A 20,360-nucleotide genomic window follows, 5' to 3' on the forward strand; every position below is an offset into this window, starting at 1 on the left:
TCTGTAATATGAAGTAAAGGTATGTTATATATTTAATAGATATTCTGTTTTTTCATCAAGGCTCTTACTATCCAGTCTCACCCGTATTCTCAGTTTCCACTTATTAGATGCGATCTGAAAGATGCAGCCAATCACTGAATATATCATTTCTATTTGTGGGCAAAAAGATTTGTTCCTTATAATTAAAGCATGAATAGCTGTGCTAACTGTCAGGGATGACTGTGGCTTCAGTGGGAATCAGACTCAGGACACAAAATGCTGTACAGACCAGAGCAGAAATTAGAGAAACAAACGAGGACCAGAATTTAGTGGAGAATGTGTCAAACAAGTGAGGAAATAGGCATTAATAAAATACAACACAACAACAACAACAATAATAATAATAATATATATATATATAATGTGTGTGTGTGTGTGTGTGAGAGAGAGAGCGAGATTGTATGATAAAATCATAATACAGTATGAACTATATTATCAATAACAGGTGTTTAGTATAAATATGCAGGTGATTATAGAAAATTGTGCGCTGATTGGTCAAGAAATTCAGACTATTTCTCGATAATCACCTCGAGCGACTCGGCAAAATGGCGTCCAATCGCTTCATCACCATAAGCGAGGAAGAATTACAAATGATGAAAGAAAATGCTGTTCCTCAAAGCACTAAAGATGCTCTGAAGTTTGGTCTAAAACTATTCAAAGGAAAGGTGTGATTTATTTTATTGATTTCAAAACGAAGTATTTGATGTGACTCGGCGTAGATAAGTGACACAAGTCTGTGCCGCACCTTTATTATATTTACATGCCGATTTTGAAGTTTAAAATAAATTAAAACATTTTTTTTCAATAATCGCCTGTGTATTTATAGGAAAACAATTTTTTACCTCAAGCTCAGTGAATATCGGGGACTAATAACCTCGACTTTGACTTTATCTTGCTTATTATTCACCAGTATTCACCTTGCTTTTCTGGGAAACATTGTGAATTAAATAACTCTCCAGTTACCCCAGTACAAAGTTGAGAGAGGTGATAACCAATGCTTTAAAGACACATAATTGAGGAACACTGTTGAACTTTTAGGAAAATCAAAGCTTAAAAAAATGCACATACTTTAATTTCTTGTTAAAATAGTTTTATATTGTTTTATTCTGAACCTTACATCATTAAGGTTCCATCATTTTTGTATCTTTTTCATTTATTCCACATTTTCCTGAGCTTGTAAAAGGCTTTTCTGCTTCACCCTCAGTAATATTGTACATAATGATCACTGATGGACACAAAGAGAGACTGGTGTAACAGATCTATTGCTTTATATAAAGAAATGTAAAGAAACCACTGGGATCAGAGCATCACTACAGAGTAAACAAAATGAATTTCTTCCTTTTTTAATCTCTGTTCAGTGTTTACCTGTTGGCTGTGACGTCGCTGCCTGTAGGGGGCACTACAGAGAAGCTATGCATCACCGTCAACCACTGTGAATCCATTTCACTCGTAGTGTCCCTGCAGTATAACCACAAGAATGTCACACTTCTACAGAAAACACTTGCAAGAGAGGAGAACTACTTCTGTAGCCCGTTCCAGGTCAGGCTGGTGTCATGGTGTATTGGTTTTCGATGTGAAGCTGAGTGAATATTCACTGCTGTAAATGAAAAAGAAAATGTAAAATAACAGCGACAACAACAGCAGCAGCAGCAGCACTACTAATACTACTAATAATAATTATTATAAAAATACATATTTATATATTTAATAATTGCATTGTTATAATAATAATAATAATAATAATAATAATAATAATAATAATAATTATTATTATTGTTATTGTTATTATTATTATTATGAGCCATTTTGTTTTCGACAGGTTCCTGTTGTAACCAAGCACACTGTGGCATTTATAAGGATTCAGATTGAAGGGTCCAGAACATTCCTGGAAAACGCGACAAAGATCCTCATCAGACCTCCAAAACAAGTGCTCATCGTTAATACAGACAAACCCATCTACAAACCAGGACAAACAGGTAACACTCTCGAATCAGTGTCTTCAATCTTATTCTGAAAGGACTGGTGGCTTCAGGCTTTCATTCCAGCCAAATCAGAGGCACATTTGGTGGTTGATTGGAGACCAAGATGAACTGATTAAACAAGTGGACTTCAATAAGGTCTCCACTTTCTACCTAAGGCCTTCTGCTCAGTTGGAGTGAAAGACTGAAGCCACACTGCAGTAATTAAACAAGGAATAAATACATTATTCCATGCTGTTATAGAAAAATAATCAATGACAATGTGACCATAAAACTGATTATTTTCCTATAACAGCACATCCCCACATCTGTTATTCTTCTTAAGGTGATGATACATGGGCCAACAATTTGGGCAATGTTGGCGGCAACGGGCGACCAGGTGAGACACAGGGCAACTAATTAGAGCAATAGCCAATCAGATAAGAGCAACTCACAAAAAAGAAAAAAAAAATCATGAGCTGCCCATCACTTTTAACTTGACGCAAGAGAGCTAACATTATCCCCACATAGCTAGTGATAACTTTCAGGTTACTATGTTAGCAAAACCCACTGCTAGTCAGCTAAATTTCCTTCAATCTAGTGGTGGTTAGCTAACGGCAGTTTATGCTTAGCTGAAAAAAAATCGATGTCTTAATTACAACCTGAGCATAAAAAGAGATGTCTGTTGGTTTTCTAACCATTTGATGAGGTAAATTTGCCACTTTAGGTTTACACACATAGAACAACTTAACAGCATAAAAAGATATAAGCTGTCTCTCTTTTTCTTCATGCCACTGCCTTTGAGGAGCCACCATCTTTGTTGAAAATTTCAGAAGCTCTTAGGTGGTCATGTGATTCACTGCTAGCACTCTGAATGGATGATCTTAAAAAGTTGCCCAAAATCGTTCAGATAGAAATTCTGTTGTCCCAGTCTCAATGGGAAAGTGTCGAAGCGCAACTGCCCAGCAACACTGCCCAGAAAGTTGCCCTGTCTATCATCACCTTTATATCAGAGCAGTCTGTCCACAATTACAAAGTATTTCTTTAGGAAAGACATGCCATCTATCATCATACTTTTTTTTTCGGTTATAGATATGTTTAATGTCATGAAACAGCCACCAGAAAAGTTTGTTCTTGTTATCACTTATATTATAGCAGCTAGAAACAGTTTTTCCCTCATCAGATTGTTTTTTTTATATTAAATCATGTAAAAAATATGTTTCTTCTTCTTCACTTCTTCTTCTTCCACTTCTTCTTATTATTATTCCTGTAAATGAGTTTTTACTACAGAAATATGAGTATATTAGAATGAGAGCATTAACCTGTATTTGCAGCTGCACTACTGTCAGAACTCAACAGCTCAACCTCTTGCACGTATCGCATTCCTAGTTTCCTTTATTCTCCAAATTCTCCAGCCGTTCTATTTTTATGGCCATTTTAGTACTGTATGTGTGAATGTTTTCACCTGATTTATCACATGTACATCTGCTTTTAGTTGCCAGTTACTCTGTAAATTATTTAAACATGTTCAAAACAAATCAGCATCGAAACATAACATTATAGTTATTAATTTTGCAATGTTATAGATATTATTATTTTTTCCGACAGTGAAGTTTCGCATCATCTCTCTGGATAGCAGTTTCCTCACCTACAATCAGAAGGTTAGAAAACTTTTTTCACTTCCTCAGCAAGAAAATACAGCAGCACTTTCTATGATAGCATCCATCAATCATATATATATATATATATATATATATATATATATATATATATATATATATATATGTGTGTGTGTGTAAAAAGATTAATAAAAAGGATTTTTAAAAAATCAACCTTTTGGTGAAGTCGCTTCATCTCACGCCAGGCTTGTAGTACTTGAGTCCGACTCGTGCCCTAATTTTAAGGACTTGTGACTCGGCTTGGACTTGAGCACTGACTCAGACTTGGACTCGGACTCGTGCATTAACTGCATTTGGACTTGTAAACTGGAGACGAGGACTTGGATTTTTTATGTTTTTTGTGACATGCTATAATAATTTGGCATAAGAGATTTATATGAACATTAATTTTTGCACTAATTTTGTGTAAGAGTGTCATACCTGCGCGCCTTGGTGCATGCATCAGATAGACTCTCGGACACACTCCAGACAGCGCACGCACTAAGCGGACTCTCGCGCGCTGTAAATGACTCGCACCTGCACAGAATTAAGGCACAATCAGCACGCCGATATAAAAACTGTGAAAACACGCTTACTTTGTGAAGCATTGAGTTGTGTTGCTGACACATTACTGAGCCTTATTTCCTTGCTTGGTTTCCTGATCCCTGATTTCCTGTTTCTTGTCTTTGATTGTGCTGAGTCTATGATAGCCTGTTTGTGCCTCACTCGACCTATCGCCTGTTTCACCGTTTTACTATTTTGCCTGCCGTTCTGGATTGTTTACCGTCTTCACTTGTATTAATAAACACACCTTCTGCACTGGGCGGCACGGTGGTGTAGTGGTTAGCGCTGTCACCTCACAGCAAGAAGGTCCGGGTTCGAGCCCCGTGGCCGGCGAGGGTCTTTCTGTGCGGAGTTTGCATGTTCTCCCCGTGTCCACGTGGGTTTCCTCCGGGTGCTCCGGTTTCCCCCACAGTCCAAAGACATGCAGGTTAGGTTAACTGGTGACTCTAAATTGACCGTAGGTGTGAATGTGAGTGTGAATGGTTGTCTGTGTCTATGTGTCAGCCCTGTGATGACCTGGCGACTTGTCCAGGGTGTACCCCGCCTTTCGCCTGTAGTCAGCTGGGATAGGCTCCAGCTTGCCTGCAGGGCTGTAACCAGGATTTTTCAAATACCGAGGTCAAACATTGCGATACATCTTATTTGCCAAAAAAAAAAACGTCCTAATATGGTGACTTTTCATACATTTTGGAAACGAGTCAAAATCACAAGCCCAACAAGGAGATGAACATGTAGGTGAACATGTTTATTTTAACAATTTCAAAATTGCACGATCACAACAATATGCAGCATCCTCAGATGGAGAGTACCGTAGCCAGGGGTGGTTTTTTTTCCCACTCAGCACTATATCTCAGAAGCCTTTTCCCAAATTGACGCTGGGGGTATTTATACTGGTCCCTACTCCATCTACCCTGAAGAATGTTCTTTTTCTCCTCATCTGTGTAGGAACTTTTGTTTTTATAGCTTGCCGGATCATGGATGGACAAACTTGTACTTGGAGTTTCTTGATCTTCACCTGTTATTTCCCTATCTTTATCTCCTGATTCTGTTATCTCTTCCTCTCATGACTCAGTTCTTCCCTTTTCTTCCTCTACTGGCTCTGCTCTTCCCTTCTCTTCCTCTCCTGGCTCTCTCTCTTCAACTCGCTGATCCTCATCCTCTCCAGTGTCCTCTATTTGATTTTAAAACATTGTTATTATTATTATTATTATTGTTATTAGGGCCCGAGCCCTATGGGCGAAGGCCCTATTGTTCTTGTAAGAGTTCACTATTATTATTCTTCCGTCTTCTTCTTCTTCTTCTTCTTCTTCCGTCTTCTTCTTCTTCTTTATTTTTCTCCGCTGTTAGGCCATTTTCGGGGCACTTGCCATGGGCAAAAACGCACGAAATTTGGCACCAGTTCCGAGAATTGCCACCGCTACTCAGAACCAGAAGCCCAAACTTGGCCGGGGCTCAGGGCCTCTATAGCGCCCCCTAAGTCGTTGTGATTTTGGCCTCCCGCATTAAGGTGCCTGGGTGCCACGTAGTTTGTAGTAGTGGCATGCCATTTGGTACGCATATGTATCTCACTACGCCGGACAAAAATGTAATGCCAATGCATTAGCCACGCCCAACAGGAAGTGAGGTAATTTCACTTTTGTGCGAAATGCATGGCCACGAAGACGGCGCAACTCCTCCTAGACCGTTCATAGGAATGTCACCAAAATTGATACACATCATCTACAGACATGGCTGACAAAAGTTACTAAATACGTTTCACGTAGGATAGACCGTTCAGAAGTTATACGTCAATCAATTTTCGATGCAAAATTTTACATGCTTAAAAATTCATAACAAATCTTCTGATTGCTCAAAACTGCTCATACTTCACACGCAAATCACTCATTGGGCTTCTGACATGTTACCCAATTTCTGTGATATTTCGCCACTGGGGGCGCTATTTTTGGGCAAAAATTCCAATCTTTCCTCAAATTTGGTCAAACTTCACGGCCACCCTCTTTCTACCTCCCATGTCATGTATACCACATTTTGGAAATTTTCGTCCATGGGGGGCGCTGTTTTTGGCCGACGCAATTGCTCCAAAACGGGTTTTTGGTTAATAATTCCATAATGCTTTTCCTTCACACCACTACCTTGTGATAGTACGTTGCTGTTGTAGACACTTATTTTTCCAACTCATAATCGCTCATGTACAGCATAGCGCCACCTACTGACATGGGAAAAACCAAAAAATTTATTCTTCAAAAATCTATATCTCATCTTCTATTTACTCAACTGTCATCAAACTTCATACGCAAACTCTTCATAGCTCACCTGACATATACGCCAAATTTTGTGCACTTTCGCCACTGGGGGCGCTATTTTTGGGCAAAAAATCCAATCTTTCCTCAAATTTGGTCAAACTTCACGGCCACCCTCTTACTACCTCCCATGTCATGTATACCACATTTTGGGAATTTTTGTCCATGGGGGGCGCTGTTTTTGGCCAACGCAATTGCTCCATAACGGGTTTTTGGTAAATAATTCCATAATGCTTTTCCTTCACACCACTACCTTGTGATAGTACGTTGCTGTTGTCGACACTTATTTTTCCAACTCATAATCGCTCATGTACAGCATAGCGCCACCTACTGACATGGGAAAAACCAAAAAATTTATTCTTCAAAAATCTATATCTCATCTTCTATTTACTCAATTGTCATCAAACTTCATCCACAAACTCTTCATAGCTCACCTGACATATACGCCAAATTTTGTGCACTTTCGCCCCTGGGGGTGCTGGTTATGGCAAAAATGATATTGCAGCTTCTGATTTGTCAAACTTGGCAAGCAAACTCTTTACAAGACCCTTATTGGGGCGCTTGCCATGGTCGACAACGCACGAAATTTGGCTCCTTTTTCTTAGACTGCCACGGCTACTGAGAACCAGAAGCCCAGATCCAGGCGGGCCTCAGGGCCTCTATAGCGCCCCCCGAGCACCGTACAGTGCGAGACCCTATTGTTACCATGTGTCCAATTCTGTGCTTTGTCGCCATTGTGGGAGTAATGTCTCTTGCCGAAGAAGCTGTGGAAGTTATTTCGCGGGGACGCATGCCCCCGCCCCCCTTGGCCACTGGCGCGAGGGCCCGTCGAGGCCGCTTGCGGCTTTAATTATTATTATTATTATTATTATTATTATTATTACTATTATTATCATCTATTATTATCATCTATTATTATCATCATTATTACTACTATTATTATTATTGGTGATCGGAGGAGGAGCTGTGAACGCGGCTGGGCTGTTCATGATTGACAGAAAGCAGTCAGAGGTGGTACATCATGTTGTAAATAAAATGTGAACATAATAAGTTTGCTACCCGTTTTCATTTCCGTTCGAAAATACAACCAATGATCAAAACAATAGTGTCTTGGGTTTACGTTAGCCTATAGTCTGGTAAGTTAGCAAAATAGCTCAAGTCTTGTCAGCACCCAATAACTTCATAAACAACAGGTCACGACTGTCCAGCCTTTTCTGATCTGAAACGCACCAAATCAAATCGAGACGAGAGAGACAGAATAAAAGAGTTTGTGCCGCCTGGAAAACGAAAATCCTATCTATAAGTGGCTTCGACTGTTGTTGCTTGAAATGCTAATTAAAATTGCACTGTTAATGATCATAAGCATTCCAGCACATAACTGTCAGTGGCTGGCAAAATTAACTCACCTTCTTCCCTCTTTCTTTTTCTCTCACTTGTTGACTTTCCAAAGCTGAGTTTGGTTTGTTTTAGTGTAGTAGATTTCTTCATCTTATGTCAATTTTCAGATTCCATGACTAATTGACAAACTGACTGGCTGCGGAGTCGGACCTTGATGAGAACACTTCTCAACTCTTGTGTATCCCGTGGTGCTTAGCTGACTATCGCGAGGCTGCCTAATATGAAATGTTTCCAATGTCGGATATTTCAGCTTCGTTTAAAAATGATTATGTGGACTTTATTTTTAGACAAACAAATGAGAACAGGGGGATGCAAGCTGAATTTAGAATTTTCCACCGATCAAAGTCAGAACGATTTTCATCATATATTAATTTCACAGGGCGGCACGGTGGTGTAGTGGTTAGCGCTGTCGCCTCACAGCAAGAAGGTCCTGGGTTCGAGCCCCGGGGCCGGCGAGGGCCTTTCTGTGCGGAGTTTGCATGTTCTCCCCGTGTCCACGTGGGTTTCCTCCGGGTGCTCCGGTTTCCCCCACAGTCCAAAGACATGCAGGTTAGGTTAACTGGTGACTCTAAATTGACCGTAGGTGTGAATGTGAGTGTGAATGGTTGTCTGTGTCTATGTGTCAGTCCAGGGTGTACCCCGCCTTTCGCACATAGTCAGCTGGGATAGGCTCCAGCTTGCCTGCGACCCTGTAGAAGGATAAAGCGGCTAGAGATAATGAGATGAGATGAGATTAATTTCACATTTCTGAGTGAAAAAAAAAAATACCGTGGGAAAAAAATGCTGAGGACATGACCTCGGTGTCCTCAATGGTAGTTACGGCCCTGCTTGCCTGCGACCCTGTAGAACAGGATAAAGCGGCTAGAGATAATGAGATGAGACCTTCTGCACTTACATCCATCTCCCAACCATCTCTGACAGAATACTTCACACTCCCTGACAAAGAGAAGCACATTCACCTGTTCATACGTCATGTTCAGGAACAAACTAACGTTAATGGCGCTAAAACAGACACCGTCAAATGGTGCAGTTGGAGTCTTGTTCTCAGACTCGACTTGGCTCAATAGTGGACTCAACTTGAAATTTTATTAATAACTTGGATTTGACCAGGACTTGAACACTGGGGACTCGAGACTGGAATTGGACTTGAAGTTTAGTGACTCGACTACAACCCTGTCTCACACTGAAAAAAGAAAAAAAATCCAACCTTTAATTGAAATAAATTTATTCAGAGAAAAACAATATGTAAATAAATTAACTCAGCTGACAAAAAAAAGAGTTCAATATGTAGTCATTCTTTTCACGAAAAACAGTAAATCAACATTAAGAAATCAGGTGGGGAAAAAAATAAGTACATCCTTCATACTTACACAGCCAGTAAGAGATTGATAATTAATTATCAGGAAGTTTGACTTCCTCTATAAAAGAACGTTTTGCAGTTTGGTGTTCTGGAGCACTCAGGTGTGTGCTGACATCATGCCAAGAAGAAAGATCATCAGCCGTGACCTCAGAGAAGCAATTCTTACTGCTCATCAATCTGGGAAAGGTTATAAGGCCATCTCCAAAGAACTGGAGGTGAAATTCACCATTCAGTGAGAAGGATTATTTACAATGGACAGCCTTCAACACAGTCGCCAATCTCCCCGGGAGTGGGGTCCCAGGAAATTCACTCCAACGACAGACCATTTAATGCTCACAAGTGACCGAAAGGCCTCTGGAAGCACATTACATGTTTATGTTCATGACACCATGTTCAGAAAAAGACCAAACCAGTTTGGATTTCAGGGAAGCAAATGGCCAATGCATTCATCAGTGAGCTAATAAGTACAGTATAATGATATTTTATATTAGCGTTTATAAAGTGCTTCCAGAGCATTGTGACCAAATTCGAAGGAATTATAAGCACATTATGATGATTAATGAATGCAGAATTCATAGAAAGTCATACTAATGTACACTCACTGTATGTTTAATGTGGTTATAAGAGCTCTTCTTTTTCCTTTTTGTTTCAGTTTCCGAAAATAGAAATGGAGGTAATGTCCCATAAGAAAGATTCAACACTTACTATCTGGGCACTTTGTGTATTCATGACATACTTTGCTTTTAAAATAACATTTAATTTGAAAACTCTTACATTCTTTTTTTAAGCTGCTAGGAACATAGTATATATCAACACATTTGCTCATTCATGGTCATTTTTAATTTCATGACCATATTTTAGGATGCAAGAGTAATGCATTAATTTTGTATATTTATTTGTTTGGATGTTTGCTTTAATTTGAGGACCCGAACTCAAACATCATTGGTCAGTGGCTGAATATCCCCACATCCTGCGGTCTTGTGGATGTGTCATATCCCATCAACTCTGAGGCCACAGAAGGAGTTTATGTTATCACAGTCTGGGACAAGAACAACAACAAGTTCGCACAATACTTCGAAGTCAAGGACTACGGTCAGGCCCAGTTTATCTTTATTAATGTCCTTGGAATGCCAAATACAGTATATCTAATCTATATTTTACTGATAATATTATGATCAACAGTGATAAAAATATCTTATTTAGCTTTTCATTATTTATTTATTTAGCTTTGAATTTAATGTTTAAATGTAATGAGATGAAATGTACATTTAAATATAAATATTACAAATAATAATTTAGAATATTCTTTAGATAATTTGATCCACACAAGTTTTAAATAAATAAAATTAGTACCATTATTGTCATTTTCAAAAAAATGTAAAAAATAAATAAATAAATAAATAAAAATAAATAAATAAATAAATAAAGAGTAAAACAGTCAAATATCAAATTGCATTTCAAAAATTCTGGAGTGTATTTTTTTTCCTCTTTGCTTTGCTTTTTTTTATCTGATGCAAACCTCTGACAAGAAAAAAAGTACTTTACACATAGTACAAGTCCTGATAATGTTATTTGAATTTAAAACAACATATTTTTAAAAATTATGCTCTTTAATGTGTCTTTAATTGACACATTTGTCAATAGTTGTGATTCAACTGAATTTTATTTGTCTCGCACTTTCAACAATGAACATGGTCACAAAGCCACGTCAGAGAAACACAGCATATACATTCTGGATAAAACAATTTATTCTATTGACATTCAGTGGATATGAGCAATCATGCGCTCTGATTGGTTACTCTACTACTAGGATATCAGCTCATATACCAGTACCATGAGTAGAGAAAAACAAAATGGCAGAGTGTGTTGCTGAACCAACCGAGGTTGAAATAAAAGCTCTACTCATAAACAAAATGCCCCAAAAATGGAAAAAAAAAAAGAGCAACAAAATATGGACTGAAAGAATTTGATGGTAAGAATGTATCTTTTTATATTTTTCAAGAATTATTATTATTATTATTATTATTATTATTATTATTATTATATTTTTCATAAATTGCTCCTGTCATTTCACCAGTTTGTTTACATTCTAAGCGGAAATGATTTCGGCTGACGTTTTGTATAAAGCTTTTATTGAGCACATTTGCAAAAAATCAAAATAAAAATGTTCTGTTTCTCAAAATCCAGTGAATGTGGATAGAATGAAACAGTTATTCCATTCAATCTCGCCGTACATGGATTATAGACAACTCAGTGCTATGCACCTCATCAGCTATCAGCTCATGTACGACTTGATTTCATAAAATAACTGTTAAATATGCATTCTCCTCAATAACTGTGCATTATATCGTCAAAAAATGCAAATGTGTGAACAGAAATTTCTGAGCAATTTATCTGTTATGTAGGACTAGGTGTTGTTATCCCAATAGATACCTAAGGCACCGACGAGACACTGTGGCCATCAAATGAGTGATGGCATCCTTTGGGTTCTCAAGTGGGTGCCCTCCTTCTTAGGTGTTTTGCTGATAGGCCCACGACACCTCCAGAGGGTTCAGCAGTCAAATCAAATCAAATCAAGTTTATTTGTACAGCGCTTTTAACAATAAACATTGTCGCAAAGCAGCTTTACAGAATTTGAACGACTTAAAACATGAGCTAATTTTATCCCTAATCTATCCCCAATGAGCAAGCCTGTGGCGATGGTGGCAAGGAAAAACTCCCTCAGACGACATGAGGAAGAAACCTCGAGAGGAACCAGACTCAAAAGGGAACCCATCCTCATTTGGGCAACAACAGACAGCCTGACTATAATATTAACAGTTTTAACAGGTATAACCCTCAACTGTCCTCATGGGGCCGTCCTTCACAGGAGTGGGGCGATAAAACTCCGACCAGACACAGGGCACCAGGATGGATCAAGCAGGTCCGAGGGGAAGAAGAGGCCAGCATCTCAATCCCAGGATCAACATGTAACTCAGAGGGACAGATGGGGGGGGGGGGGAAGAGAGAGAGAGAAAGAAAACACGTTGTTAGGTATGCCCTAAAAATGACAAGTATTAAATCTGTGTGGTAGGCTCGCAGAGACGAGAGTCTTTACATCAGGCATAACACACAATGGCATGTTAATATGGTAAAAAATATATCATGACCTGCTCTGGCTGGATGCTTGATTGGGTGATGGGAGCACACTCCTCAGCAATGATGAGATGCAGATGGGACCCTTAGGCCTGGCCAAGACAATTCAGTTACATTTCACCAGGTCTGGGACATGCAACAGAATGTCTGATGGCCGATTCCCTGCAGGCTACGATAGCCAGTCGAGGTCCCCACCGTCTCCACCAAAAGATTTCCTGTTGACTCCATGTAACTCAGAGGGACAGATTTGGGGTGGGGGGGAGAGAAAGAAAACACAGGTGGTTAGGTATGCCCAATGTCACCTGAATAAGTAGGAACAGTATACATATTGCACCGAGTACAAGCAGGGACTCCGGCAACTAACTATGACAGCATAACTAAAAGGAGAGAGCCAGAAGGTAACACAGGCATGAGGGAGCCCCGGGACATAAAGCAGCCAGCCACTACACCGTCAACAAACTCGAGTGAGCAAGCGAGTGGGGACTGACAGCATCCATACATCCCAGTTTACCAAAATACTCTATGTCTGAGGACCCTCCAGATCTACTCCTTTACCTCATAAACACCATTAACAAAAGGCTTGACTAAACAGATATGTTTTCAGCCTAGACTTAAATGCTGAGACTGGGATTCAGCAGTGAATCCCAGCATCCCAGGTTCACTCCCATCAGCCATCACACACTTGGAGCCCCATGTCAGGTCCTTCCTCTTGGTCCACAGCCACTGGCTCCCCTTCTCAGCAGCCTTGGAGAGATCCTTGATTGCCTGCCTGTGGGCCTTCCCTCCCACCCCCATCTCCCTGAGTAGCCCAGATGTTGAGGTGGCTATGAATCCCCTGCAGCCTACTTCCACCAGGCGTACCTTCACATTCCAGCCTTGTTGCTTGGCATCTGCTGCAAGATCGGCGTATCTCAGCTTCTTCTGCTCATAGGCTTCCTCTACCGCCCCCTCCCATGGTACCGTGAGCTCAATGATGTACACGAGCTTGAGTGAGGAAGACCACAAAACAACTGTTAAATATACATTCTCCTCAATAACTGTGCATTATATCGTCAAAAAATGCAAATGTTTGAACAGAAATTTATGAGCAATTTATGAGTTTAATCATCATATTCATTTCTGAATGAACAGTACTTTTAACTTAACGTCTATTTTATCAAAACAAAGTTGTTAACTGTTCAGTGATGGAGGCCTGAAGGCAAACTGATCTTAGCAATTGCAGTCCTAAGGCTACCCAAGGAAGAACGTCCACAGCTGTCTTTATGACTTCTGGGTGGTTCCATCCATGGTAATCTTATGATGCGCTTTAGGCTATCCATGTCAAGCCATCAGCAGCAGCAGTGAGTGATTTTCAGGTGATGAAAACTCGAAACAGAAGTAGGACGTGAGGATCAGGTAGGTCTGGAGAGCAGATGGAGTCAGGATCAGTGGTTACTCAGGATTAGTATGTGTAGCAGGGGAGGGGGAAGACAGAGAACACAGACTACGAGGTATCCTCTTTTCCTATAATAGCTAAAATACACGTTGTATGCAAAGTGCAAGCAGGGACTCTGGCGAAATTATCAAGAAGCAGTGCTTGGACCCCTTTTGTTGCTGAATGTATGATATTTTATAATTACACCATACATGTCAACCTTTAGTTCCCCATGCCCTTACAAAATCTGGACTTTTCCCTTACATACACCGATGAGCCCTTATACACGAGAAAAAATACCAATATATAATCCAAAGCATTGATTGTTTTATTCCACATTATACACTCCTATTATAATATATTTATCACACTGTATTAAAGGGACCAAATAAGCATGCACTGAATAAAAATAAATTTTAGATCCCAGAGAAAACAACTGAATTAAAAAGGACTATATGTACAGTCAAGTAAACAATTATCTACTAAAGAGAATGACTGAACTCTAAACTTAATTCATTCATCTCATCTCATTATCTCTAGCCGCTTTATTTTGTATCAGTAATACCAGAATTTTTTATGTAAATTTTGCAAATAAAATTTATTAATATTAAATAGTTCATAAAAATTACACAAAGTTCTATTTGACAAGTGTTGACATCGCCTACAATATTACATTCCACCAAAGAAAATTACTGGAAATATAACAGCAGTACAAAGTACAACCCCGATTCCAAAAAACTTTGTTGGGACAAAGTACAAATTGTAAATAAAAACGGAATGCAATGATGTGGAAGTTTCAAAATTCCATATTTTATTCAGAATAGAACATAGATGACATATCAAATGTTTAAACTGAGCAAATGTATCATTTAAAGAGAAAAATTAGGTGATTTTAAATTTCATGACAACAACACATCTCAAAAAAGTTGGGACAAGGCCATGTTTACCACTGTGAGACATCCCCTTTTCTCTTTACAACAGTCTGTAAACGTCTGGGGACTGAGGAGACAAGTTGCTCAAGTTTAGGGATAGGAATGTTAACCCATTCTTGTCTAATGTAGGATTCGAGTTGCTCAACTGTCTTAGGTCTTTTTTGTCGTATCTTCCGTTTTATGATGCACCAAATGTTTTCTATGGGTGAAAGATCTGGACTGCAGGCTGGCCAGTTCAGTACCCGGACCCTTCTTCTACGCAGCCATGATGCTGTAATTGATGCAGTATGTGGTTTGGCATTGTCATGTTGGAAAATGCAAGGTCTTCCCTGAAAGAGACGTCATCTGGATGGGAGCATATGTTGCTCTAGAACCTGGATATACCTTTCAGCATTGATGGTGTCTTTCCAGATGTGTAAGCTGCCCATGCCACACGCACTAATGCAACCCCATACCATCAGAGATGCAGGCTTCTGAACTGAGCGCTGATAACAACTTGGGTCGTCCTTCTCCTCTTTAGTCCGAATGACACGGCGTCCCTGATTTCCATAAAGAACTTCAAATTTTGATTCGTCTGACCACAGAACAGTTTTCCACTTTGCCACAGTCCATTTTAAATGAGCCTTGGCCCAGAGAAGACGTCTGCACTTCTGGATCATGTTTAGATACGGCTTCTTCTTTGAACTATAGAGTTTTAGCTGGCAACGGTGGATGGCACGGTGAATTGTGTTCACAGATAATGTTCTCTGGAAATATTCCTGAGCCCATTTTGTGATTGACCTTTACGCACAGAGATTCTTCCAGATTCTCTGAATCTTTTGATGATATTATGCACTGTAGATGATGATATGTTCAAACTCTTTGCAATTTTACACTGTCGAACTCCTTTCTGATATTGCTCCACTATTTGTCGGCACAGAATTAGTGGGATTGGTGATCCTCTTCCCATCTTTACTTCTGAGAGCCGCTGCCACTCCAAGATGCTCTTTTTATACCCAGTCATGTTAATGATCTATTGCCAGTTGACCTAATGAGTTGCAATTTGGTCCTCCAGCTGTTCCATTTTTGTACCTTTAACTTTTCCAGCCTCTTATTGCCCCGTCCCAACTTTTTTGAGATGTGTTGCTGTCATGAAATTTCAAATGAGCCAATATCTGGCATGAAATTTCAAAATGTCTCACTTTCGACATTTGATATGTTGTCTATGTTCTATTGTGAATACAATATCAGTTTTTGAGATTTGTAAATTATTGCATTCTGTTTTTATTTACAATTTGTACTTTGTCCCAACTTTTTTGGAATTGAGGGGTGTAGGTATGTTAATTAAAATAGTAGGTTACATGTAACAAATTATATATAATCATGTCAAACAGTAAATGAAGGTTAGTAAAAGTTCCATTTGAGAAAAAAGTATTGACACCACAAGCAGTGTTCGATCCAACTAAAGATGGCTGAACCACATCAAGTATATTATGTAAACAAGGATAAGTGAAAATATTCATAAATTCTGAAGTTAAATTGAAAATCTTTCCAGTAATTTATAACAAGAATTTAAATCTTATTCCTTTTTGGAGTGTTCTTTGCTGTACAAAGATGTTGCAGATTTGGCACGAGCTATAATATCACTGCTTGGGTTGCAGTTGTAGCTCCTCATCACACTTCATTTTAATTTGCAGATGTGCAGTTCATGTGTCTGCAGCCATATTTTTTCTGTCCTCAGTATGAATTTTCCTAACCAATGAAAAAGCCCTCTCACTATCTGCATTGCTCTGTGGGAGGCACAGGAAAGCAGTAAAAAGTTGTTTCAGCATTGGAAACCTGGCAACACCCAGAGCAGTTTTTACATCCAAGACCTTTCCCCTATATACATCTATTATTTTCCTAGTCAATAAAAGAAAATCAGAGCACGGCAAACATGTAGATGGTGTTAAATTGGTTCCATCCCCTACTACACATTTTAGAGACAGGTTACCAACGGTCATTACCACCATTACTCTTCATTCAGTACTTTTCCAGTTTACTGACAACTGATGGTAGTAATGAGTGTTGGTCATCTGTGTCTACATATAATGTCTATCAGCAATTAAAATGTTTAGGGAAGTGAAACCAGAAATTGCCGGGTAACTACAGTTACCGTTGTATCAACAGTGACTCCCAGTATTGCCTCCGTAAATTATCATGATCATAGAGGAAGCTTTCCTACATGCAAACAGTAAAAACTTAAAAAAAAACCACAAATGCTTACTTGTGCAGTCTTAAAATTGGGAAACTTTTTTTTTTTTTCGCTAGCTGCAAGAAAATGGTCTGCCACAGTCGGGGGGATGTTGTGTTCCACAAGAAATTGGCAGAACATAACTTCTGCAGCCATTACAGAAGTCTGGGCAGTCTGAGCAGGACTTAAATGACCAAGAAAACCATGTGCAACTATAAAACCACATAAATCGAAAATAGTTCCGTTTCATTGGGCATGCATGTTTGAAAAATAAATGGTGGATGCTAAGAAAATTCTCAGAGTAATGGAAAAAATCTCTGATACAAAATGTAATTGTGACAGTTCGTACAAGTGGGAGGAGCACAGAAGGACAGCAGGCCAGAACTGAGTTCACGAAACTCTTTTATTTTGCACTTTTCAGTTGCAATACTCTCCAGCCATGCATGCACACACACACAAGTTGTCTGGTTGGGGAGAGAGCTCTCCTCCTCTGCTCTCTCTCTCTCTCTCTCTCTCTCTCTCTTTAAATAGGACGCGGTCACTGGGGAAGACACACAAACACACGTTAATAAACATCAGGTGCAGTGATTCTGCCACTTACCTTCCCTGACTCCGCCCTCCGGTCACAGACCGATGCTTGACCACGCCCCCGCTGCCACATACTCCCACCACCCGACTCAGGCCGGGTGGCCGTCTGGCCTGCAACCGCCCCCCCCCCGACGGGAGAGGAAGTCTGCCACAACCATTTGCGCCCCCAGCCTGTGGATCACCTTGAAGTTAAAGGGTTGGAGTGCCAGATACCAATGGGTGATCCGCGCGTTGGCATCCTTCATGCGGTGGAGCCACTGGAGGGGTGCGTGGTCCGAACAGAGGGTGAAAGGGCGTCCCAGCAGGTAGTAGCGGAGGACGAGGACCGCCCACTTGATGGCCAGGCACTCTTTTTCGATGGTGCTGTAGCGCCCCTCACGCACCGACAGCTTTCTGCTGATATAGAGCACTGGACGGTCCTCCACCTCCTGGGACAAAACAGCCCCCAGCCCTCTGTCCGATGCATCCATCTGCAACATAAAGGGGAGAGAAAAGTCAGGGGAGTGTAACAGTGGCCCCCCACACAGTGCAGCCTTCACCTCACAGAAAGCCCGCTGGCATTGCTCCATCCACTGGACTGGATCTGGTGCCCCCTTTTTAGTGATATCAGTCAGCGGGCTGGTGACGTCCGAATAATTAGGTATAAACCTACGATAGTAGCCAGCCAGCCCCAGGAACTGTCTCACCCCCTTTTTGGTCTTGGGCCTCAGGCAGGCCGCAATTGCTGCTGTCTTGTTAATTTGGGGACGCACCTGCCCGTTGTCCAAGTGGAAGCCCAGTTACCATATGTGGCAGCGGGGGTGTGGACAAGCTTCGGTCTGTGACTGGAGGGTGGAGTCAGGGAAGGTAAGTGGCAGAATCACTGCATCTGATGTTGATTAACGTGTGTTTGTGTGTCTTCCCCAGTGACCGCGCCCTATTTAAGGAGAGAGCGAGAGCAGAGGAGAGCTCTCTCCCAAACAACACACCTGATGTGTGTGTGCACATGTCTGGCTGTGTGTGTATGTTTGTTAGAGACCACTGAAAAGTGTATAAAAATAAAGAGTTACGAAACTCAGTTCTGGCCTGCCATCTTCTGTGCTCCTCCCACTCCTACGAACTGTCACAGTGGTGCCGAAACCCAGGATTTGGAGCGCAGAAGAAGAACAGCCCTATGGAGTCCTCCCCTTTCGCCAACCTGGTCCACGCCCTCACCATGGCCCAGCATAGCCAGCACCAGGCGCGAGTCACCCTCCAGAAGGAGCAAGAACAACGGTTCGAGGCCCTGGTGCTGGTGCAGCAGGAAGATCGACAGGCATTCCGGCACCTTCTCGCTTCGGCAGGGTCCACCACCTCCACCACCGCGGGCCCTTCCCCCCTCACCCTAACAAAGATGGGCCCGCAGGACGACCCCGAGGCCTTCCTCACGCTCTTTGAGCAGGTAGCAGAGACCTCGGGCTGGCCGGTGGAACAGTGTGCGGCGCACCTCTTCCCCCTGTTAACGGGCGAGGCGCAGCTGGCCGCACTACAGCTTCCCACCGACTGCTGGCTGGCCTACACGGACCTTCACCGGGCCGTCCTCCAGCGTGTGGGGCATGCCCCTGAACAACAGCGACAGCGCTTCTGCGTATTGCGCTTGGAGGAAGTCAGCCGGCCATTCGTGTTTGGCCAGCAACTCCGGGACGCCTGCTGGCGGTGGTTGAGGGCCCACGACCGCGACACCGAGGGAATCATTGATCAGGTGGTACTGAAGCAGTTCATCGCTCGCCTACCAGCAGGAACCGCAGAGTGGGTCCAGTGCCACCGCCCGGCGTCGGTGGATCAGGCAATCGAGATGGCGGAGGACCATTTGGCGGCTGTCCCGACGGCAGGACAGCAGACAACCTTTTCTTCCCTCTCCTCTCTCTCTCTCGCTCTCTCCCCCCCTCCTGTGTCTCATCCTCGCCCTGTTCCCCCACCGCGGAGGCAGGGGCCGGCACCACCCCAGCTGGCCCGCCGCACCCGCGGTGCCACCCCATTTCTCCCTTCTTTGTCTGTCTCTCCCCCCCCCTCAGGTGAGTGAGCCGCAGAGCACCAGTGCAGAGAGGAAGCCTGGGCCGTTTTGCTGGCGTTGAGGGGAGCCGGGCCACCTCCAACAGCAGTGCTCGGCAATGGAGGTGGGCATGGTGGTCCGGATCCCTGACACGCCAGGAGCCGCCCTCGATCGGGCCAGAGTGTATCACATACCGGTGAGTGTCTAAGGGAATACATATCAGGCGTTGGTGGACTCTGGCTGTAATCAGACCTCAATCCACCAAAGCCTGGTGCAAGACGAGGCATTGGGGGGAGCACAATTGGTGAAGGTGTTGTGTGTGCATGGGGATGTTCACAACTACCCTTTATTGTCGGTCCACATTCTTTTTCGAGGGGAAAAATTTAGAGTAAAGGCGGCGGTTAATCCTCGCCTTACCCACTCAATAATTTTGGGGACTGATTGGCCAGGATTTGGGGAATTAATGACTCATTTAGTGAAGAGTGGGTCCTGCCGTAGTTCTGCACGGGGAGGTCCTGGTGTCGCATTGGTGGGAGCAGCTGTCACAGAGCCGTCTACATCATCTCCGCGTCAGAGTGAGGAGCTGCCGGCTCCTCCTCCTTCTATTGGGGAATCTATTGGGGAATTTTCCATTAGAGCAGTCGCGAGACGAGACTCTGTGGCATGCGTTTGACCAAGTGAGAGTAATCGATGGTCAAACACTCCAGCCAAATGCCACTCATCCTACGCCTATTTTTCGATGATGAAGGATAGATTATACTGAGTGACACAGGACACTCAGACTAAAGAGC

At 41.9% G+C, this 20,360-nt stretch overlaps 1 protein-coding gene across 1 annotated transcript in view; it reads left to right on the forward strand.

Annotated features, from left to right (window-relative positions):
- The first annotated feature begins 215 nt into the window (after nucleotides 1-215).
- Nucleotides 216-20,360, forward strand: part of LOC132892687 (alpha-2-macroglobulin-like) — a 156,973-nt gene continuing 136,828 nt past the window's right edge. The window contains exons 1-6 of the mRNA XM_060930999.1: nucleotides 216-328; nucleotides 1,398-1,578; nucleotides 1,859-2,015; nucleotides 3,606-3,658; nucleotides 9,930-9,950; nucleotides 10,201-10,369. Of these exons, the coding sequence (XP_060786982.1) occupies nucleotides 216-328; nucleotides 1,398-1,578; nucleotides 1,859-2,015; nucleotides 3,606-3,658; nucleotides 9,930-9,950; nucleotides 10,201-10,369 (694 nt within the window). The remainder of the gene's footprint in view (nucleotides 329-1,397; nucleotides 1,579-1,858; nucleotides 2,016-3,605; nucleotides 3,659-9,929; nucleotides 9,951-10,200; nucleotides 10,370-20,360) is intronic.

Source organism: Neoarius graeffei, chromosome 10, assembly GCF_027579695.1.
Source record: "Neoarius graeffei isolate fNeoGra1 chromosome 10, fNeoGra1.pri, whole genome shotgun sequence".
Lineage (NCBI taxonomy): Eukaryota > Metazoa > Chordata > Actinopteri > Siluriformes > Ariidae > Neoarius > Neoarius graeffei.